General features: G+C 51.6%; 1 protein-coding gene across 1 annotated transcript in view; it reads left to right on the top strand.

The window, feature by feature from the left end:
- The window catches only part of rcan3 (regulator of calcineurin 3), a gene marked incomplete at both ends in the record, with an annotated part of 50,007 nt that extends 46,973 nt beyond the window's left edge, over positions 1-3,034 (top strand). Inside the window, one exon of the mRNA XM_080535332.1 lies at positions 2,880-3,034. Coding sequence (XP_080391458.1) covers positions 2,880-3,034 — 155 coding nt within the window. The remainder of the gene's footprint in view (positions 1-2,879) is intronic.
- Between the last annotated feature and the right edge of the window lie 4,170 nt (positions 3,035-7,204).

Below are 7,204 nucleotides of genomic sequence, written 5' to 3'. Positions count from 1 at the left end.
CAGAGAAAGTAAAATGACATTTCCGCATTGAATAGAGCGACATAAGATTTCTGTAGATGATTCGCAATGCATCCTGGTATCAAGGGGTAGCGTACCGTTAGCCCTTCGAAGCTAGTCTGGTCCTGAAATCCCTCGAAACGAAGTAATAGTTAGCCCTCCCCCTTACCCCTAGCCCTCGACGAAATATGAATTGAGACAGCCCTCGCCCTAAACGTGAACGCGCAAATCGAGCCATAGGGGTGAAAACGAAGGGCTAGGGGTGAATTGGGATTGGGCCCAAGTCACCTCACTGGGACGTGTCATTAGGACACTGTTGTTGTTCTCTGCAGTAAAGCGCTGGTTGCTGCAGTAAAGTGTTTGTCACTGCAGTAAAGTGCTGGTTGCAGCAGTAAGGTGCCGTTTGCTTCAGTAAAGTTCTTGTCGCAGCAGTTAGGCTAAGTGCTGGTTGCTGCAGTGAAGTATGTGTCTCTGCAGTAAAGCGCTGGTCGCTGCAGTAAAGTGCTCAATTCTGCAGTAAAATGCTGGTCGCTGCAGTAAAGTCTGCTTCATTTATTGGTTTATTATCCTTATAAACTGTCCTGGGGTTCCAACACCCCCCCCCCCCCCCCCCCCCACACACACACACACTCACACACAGTCTAGAAGGTGTCTGGACCGTCATGTGTACTAGAACACGCAGAGCGGGTAGCAGTGACCCCCGCCCCCCTCCTCTGGTGTAGCCCTGCCCCCCCTCCTCTGGTGTAGCCCCGCCCCCCCTCCTCTGGTGTAGCCCCGCCCCCCCTCCTCTGGTGTAGCCCCGCCCCCCTTCCTCTGGTGTAGCCCCGCCCCCCCTCCTCTGGTGTTGCCCCGCCCCCCCTCCTCTGGTGTTTAACCCTCAGGAAGGCTGGAGGACAGACATGTTGTTTAGCCTAGCCTCTGTCCCCCCCCTCCCCTCACTAGTCTCTGTCCCCCTCCCTCCCCTCTGTCCCCCCCCCTCCCCTCACTAGCCTCTGTCCCCCCGCCTCCCCTCTGTCCCCCCCCCTCCCCTCACTAGCCTCTGTCCCCCCCCCTCCCCTCACTAGTCTCTGTCCCCCCCCCTCCCCTCTGTCCCCCCCCCTCCCCTCACTAGCCTCTGTCCCCCCCTCCCCTCACTAGTCTCTGTCCCCCTCCCCTCCCCTCACTAGTCTCTGTCCCCCCCCCCTCCCCTCACTAGTCTCTGTCCCCCCCCCTCCCCTCACTAGTCTCTGTCCCCCCCCCTCTCCTCACTAGTCTCTGTCCCCCCCCCTCCCCTCACTAGTCTCTGTCCCCCCCCCCTCCCCTCACTAGTCTCTGTCCTCCCCCTCCCCTCACTAGTCTCTGCCCCCCCCCTCCCCTCACTAGTCTCTGTCCCCCCCCTCCCCTCACTAGTCTCTGTCCCCCCCCTCCCCTCACTAGTCTCTGTCCCCCTCCCCTCACTAGTCTCTGTCCCCCCCCTCCCCTCACTAGTCTCTGTCCCCCTCCCCTCACTAGTCTCTGTCCCCTCCCCTCCCCTCACTAGTCTCTGTCCCCCCCCCTCCCCTCACTAGTCTCTGTCCCCCCCCCTCTCCTCACTAGTCTCTGCCCCCCCACCCTCCCCTCTGTCCCCCCCCCCCCTCACTAGTCTCTGTCCCCCCCCCTCTCCTCACTAGTCTCTGCCCCCCCACCCTCCCCTCTGTCCCCCCCCCCCTCACTAGTCTCTGTCGTCCCCCCCTCCCCTCACTAGCCTCTGTCGTCCCCCCCTCCCCTCACTAGCCTAGTTTATAGTTGGATTAATGCCCCCCCCCCCCCCAACATAAAGCATTACCACGGAAACAAACATGATTTGTATCTTGTCCTGATGCAACCCAGGCCGCCGCACACTCACTGTTACTATGGTAACACGGGGAGGCATCAGGAAATAGGCTCCTGTTGCTCAGGCTTACAGCCAGCCAGAGGCTCTCAATGAGATTAGTTCTGCTGTGTGTGTGTGTGTGTGTGTGTGTGTGTGTGTGTGTGTGTGTGTGTGTGTGTGTGTGGTGTGGCGCTCTAGCCCCGTCTGCTGGCTGCCTGGGGGTATGACAGCCAGGCCAGGAGACAGGGACGATGACAAGGCCTTGTTTTTGAACCAGGAGACATCACACACACTCAAGTGTGTCAAGTGTGTGTGTGTGTGTGTGTGTGTGCGTACATGCGCGCACGTGCATGTTTGTGTGTGCACGTGTGGGGGAAACCTCTTATCATGCCCCCTCCCTCAGCCTCGTCTCGTCTCCATGGCAACCATCAGGGATGCAATCAGTGTGTGGGGTATTTAGTCTCAGACCGACCGAGGGTACTTCAGCTTGACGTTGCTCTGTGTCTGGATGGGATGTTTCATCTTGAACAGACGACTGTAGAATCTGATTACATGTTTATTAGCGTTTCAATAGCATAGTAGCATCTCTTCGTAGCATTTCAATCACGAATAGCATGTTGTAGAATGCAGTTTATCCTGTACGTGTTTGAAAAATCCCTTAACACTACAACAGCCGTGCCTATTTTTACCTACTAGTAGAGCCGCCTTGGGGGTCAAATAGACCCCCTTTTTAGAATGTAAATCTGCTATTTACACACAGAGATCACTAGAGGGCGCTTCCTTTTTTTAGCCTGCCTCCGACACAGAAAAACTGCAAAACAGCTTTATATACTATCTTATCCTTTGAAAATGTCAGGATACTGGTGGCAGAACGCACATATCTAGGAAAAGTCATGAAAGGAGGGTCCTGAAATTTGATCGAGTGCAAAGATATTTAAAAAAAAGAATACTCACAGTGACCCCTCACGGCTCTTCTAGTGTTAAAAATATATAAATTCTCTTTTTCTGCCCCCCTCCCCCCCTCTCCCCCTCCCCCCCCCCCCCCCCCCAGGTGATAAGTACGAGCTGCACGCGGGAACAGACTCCACCCCCAGCGTGGTCGTCCACGTGTGCGACAGCGAGGCGGAGGAGGACGACGAGGCGCGGCCCAAGCAGAAGATCGTCCAGACCCGGCGCCCCGACGGACCCCCCACGGTCTTAAACTAAGCCCCGCCCCCCCCCGACCCCCGACCCCCGCCGTAACCCGACGCCACCCTGAAACACCCACAATGCAACGCACCACCCGCCCTCTCTCTGTCTCTCTGCACCCCCAGAGGACCACGACGCCCCTCATTTCAGATCAACAAACAAACAGACAAACAAACAAACAGACGGACAGACGGACGGACATGGCGGTGGTTTGTCGAGCGACGTGACTACGGAGGAGGATTGAGGCGGCTGGAAAAAACTCGGAAAAAAACCCTCAAGGGGATGAGAATCACACACACACTCCTCACACTTTAAGAACAAGAGGGGGTGGGGGCTGGGAGGCGCTTGTACCTGTACCTGTACGCTGCACCCCCCCTCCTCCTCCGCAGCCAGGGGGCGCCACTAACACCTGCCCCCCCCCCCCCCCGCCCGCCACTGACACATCTGTCTCACCTGTCTCACCTCCTGTCTCACCTGCCACATGCTCTGTTCTGATGCTCCCCCTCGTTAGGCTGCATGGCCGCTCCCACGCTTGTCTCTGTGTGGCGCGCTGGTGCGGGGTGTGGAGCGCAGCCCTGCGACGCTCAGCTCTCATCTGCTGCCCCCTGCTGGCCAACGCCGGCGTCTCTCTGTCGCCTCTCCTCCATACACACATTCTTTCACCGCTCAGCTGGGGCGCCACGACGGTCTCTGAGTACGCCGGGCAACGTTTGCCTCGGGACGCTTCGATTTCTGTTTTTGTTTTTTTATCTTTTTTGTTTTTCGTTTACGGTGTTTTAAGGATTGTACGTCTCTGTTGTCTTCATCAGCCGAATGGTCGCTTCTGTGACGCAGAGTCAGGCTTGGTTGTCTGTCTGCATGTATATACTATGGTAACTACTCACAGAGACACTCATACTACTGATATACTCTACAGTAAAGGAACCCACTGAGGTCACACACATAGCAACAGGTCGCCGTGTGGTAACAATGAAGTTTTGGTGGTGTTTTTTTATTTGATTTGGTCTTTCTTCTTCTCCTCCTCCTCCTCCTCCTTCTCCTTCTCCTTCTTCTCCTCTTCCACCTCCTCCTCCTTCTTCTCCTTCTCCTTCTTCTCCTCTTCCTCCTTCTTCTCCTCTTCCTCCTTCTTCTCCTTCTCCTTCTTCTCCTCCTCTTCCTCCTCCTTCTCCTTCTCCTTCTTCTCCTCTTCCACCTCCTCCTCCTCCTCCTTCTTCTCCTTCTCCTTCTTCTCCTCATTCTCCTTCTTCTCCTCTTCCTCCTCCTTCTTCTCCTCCTCCTCCTTCTTCTCCTTCTCCTTCTTCTCCTCCTTCTCCTTCTTCTCCTCTTCCTCCTCCTTCTTCTCCTCCTCCTCCTCCTTCTCATTCTTCTTCTCCTTCTCTTTCTCCTCCTCCTCCTCTTCCTCCTCCTCCTCCTTCTTCTTCTCCTTCTCCTCCTTCTCTTCCTCCTCCTTCTCCTCCTCCTTCTCCTCTTTCTCCTCCTCCTCCTCCTTTTGTCCTTTTTTATCTGGAGAGGTGTGTTGGTTTTTGCTGAGCTAGATGTGTATTCTTATTCTTATTAATGATATGTATTTGATACCACAAAACGTTTTTTGCATGCTTACTTATGTAGTCGAGAGCTGAGGTGTTTTCTATTGAGACGACAGGGCGTGGTGGTTGGGGGGGGGTCGTAACGATGGACACAGAGCATGTCTGCTGAACAGGCCGCTGGGGGACCAGGGCCACGGGTGGAGGACAGAGAACTGGCCAGGGTGGAGGAGGAAGGAGACCTTGTACGGAGGCCCTGAGTGGTAGCCATGGCCCGGAGGAACTTTCTCCTGGGAGAGTTGAGATGTTTTTCAGAGGGTGTTTTTTGGGATTTACATCTTTAAGGTGATGTGTTTTATTGGTTCTTTCTTGTTATATCAACCCACTTTCTATACGTATGTAAGGTTTTTCTTCTGAGACCTACTGTACTAAAAATACTGCTTGTTTTGCACTGAATATCTCTTGATCTCCACGGCGACCGCGGACCTTGTGACAGAAGTCTTTGTTCTCTGTGGGTCTGTGGGGAGAGAAGGCTGCTTCTCGCTGTAAATGGCTGATTAGTGAATATACGTAGGTCCATAGTCCAGAGTCCATTTCGGTTTGATCATGTGTAAGGTTTGTTAGCCTCCTAACCCCTCATCAACCAAAGCCTTTACATCCCGTTGTGGTTAAAACCCTAACCCTTACCCTAACCCTAATCCTAACCCTAACCCTAACCCTAATCCTAACCCTAACCCTAAACATGCCAATAGGATTAATCTGTTTCTCTAGTTTGGAATACGGCTGCATTCACAATTCTGTTGTAACTTTGCCTGCAAACAATCCTCAATTATTATTTTTTTAATACAGGAACAAATTTCATGAGTATTGAGTATTGACATATCCATTTATGTGGTTGTCCTAGACACATTGGAGTGATTTGAACAGTAGATGCATTACTTCCTGCATGTTGGACTACAGACTGAGTCAGACTACAGACTAAGGCAGTGTTGTGTTATACAGACACCCCCCCCCACTCGCTGTCGCGTTGTCCTGTTTCAGCCGCATCCTGTCAGCGAGTGTTTTTCAAATTCAATTCAATACAACTTTATTGATCCAAATGCAGTCATATTAAAACAACCAAACACAACAGATCTGTATGTGCTTTAGCCAACTCCTCTGTTGCTCTGTGGCATGACAATGATAGATACAGTATTGGGCAGGGGAGGCTGGTGGAGGACAGCGCTCATTGGAACGGAATGAGGAATGGTATCAAAAACACCTCCGCCAGCCTCCCCTGGTGGCTGTGGGGGTTGGCTGGAGGGGTGGGCTGGAGGGGTTGGCTGAAGCCCAGAGTGATGTAGGATGTCCAGACTAGCTCTACACCGCACTCAATGGGTCTCTATGGTGATCTAAACCTATTAGACAGCATGATATAGTAAGACTTCTCTGCTAATATTAGTCAGCAAGCTGTGGTCTGTCTGCATGCAAGCACTTTATCTTTCTTTTGTCTTCACTCTAGACGCAGTCTTGCAAGGGAGAGAATATAGTATGTTAATTATTATTTTCTTTTCATTTTTTCCCCCATTTTTTTCTCTCAAGATGAACACCTGGGTCGCCTTCCCACCAGCATAGCGGAGTGAGTGAGTGCAACACTCAGAAGTTCTGAAGTCCATGTGAAAACGTTGTGAAAACGTTTTTTTGCGCTCAATGTGTGTTTTTTTGAAGGCTCTGAGGCCTTTGCATGTGTGAGAGTGTATTATTGAACCGGTGTGAAGGGAGGAGCGGGGAGCCATGTCCTGATCAGGCGGTGGGGGTGGGGGGGTTGGAGGGGGTGGTGGAGGCTTGCAACCGCAGATCAAATTAATGTCTTTGTATAATGTATTGTGTTTGTCCCTGGAATATAAGACCTCCATGTTCTAATGTGTCCTTTACCCAGAGGCCACTTCTTCTCTCAGAACAGATGTACAGAGCCTGAGAGTGTTGGAATTAGTCCGTCGTGGTTCAGAGCCTGAGAGTGTTGGAATTAGTCCGTCGTGGTTCAGAGCCTGAGAGTGTTGGAATTAGTCCACCATCTTGGTGCATTACTCGGCAGTCTCAGTTGTGCCGACTGCTGAAAATGACGAAGATGATGATGATGATGATTCTGTTGATGATGATGATGATGATGATGCTTATCTGATGTTTTTTACTGTCTGTTGTCTCGCTCTTTGAAAACTGCGTGCGTTTTTGGTCCCAGTTGAAAAGGAGAACATGTATATTAGTGTATATATGCCAATGTGGTTCTGTTGCGGAGGCCAGGTCCCGTGTGCCGTTTGTTTTTGGGCTTCTCTTTATGTTGTCAAGAAAAAGAAAATAAAAGAAAATGAAAACGAAAGTCCTGAAAAACACTCGACGGAACCTCAGCGTCGGACACGGACTCGGTTTGAATGTTTTTTCCGACAAGTCGACAAAAAGGTCAATTCTGCTCGTCACTGTTTGTTGTCTCTGTTTCTGTTGAAATATGAATATTGTGTCTCGTTCCGTAGTTCTCCAGAAAACAGAGTAGCAATCAAGCAATAATTTCCAGTTATATCCGTATCTGTATCCATGTTACGTACTACTGATTTCCAGAGTCATTTTCTCTGACTGTTACAGTGCTTCTATTTGTGTCGTATGATTGTCATTCGTTTCACATAGAGAAATA

The sequence above is a fragment of the Nansenia antarctica genome (genome assembly GCF_963989245.1).
Source record: "Nansenia antarctica genome assembly, chromosome: 1".
Lineage (NCBI taxonomy): Eukaryota > Metazoa > Chordata > Actinopteri > Argentiniformes > Microstomatidae > Nansenia > Nansenia antarctica.
The sequence above is the reverse complement of the archived record's forward strand: the minus strand, read 5'-3'. Positions and strand labels throughout refer to the sequence as shown.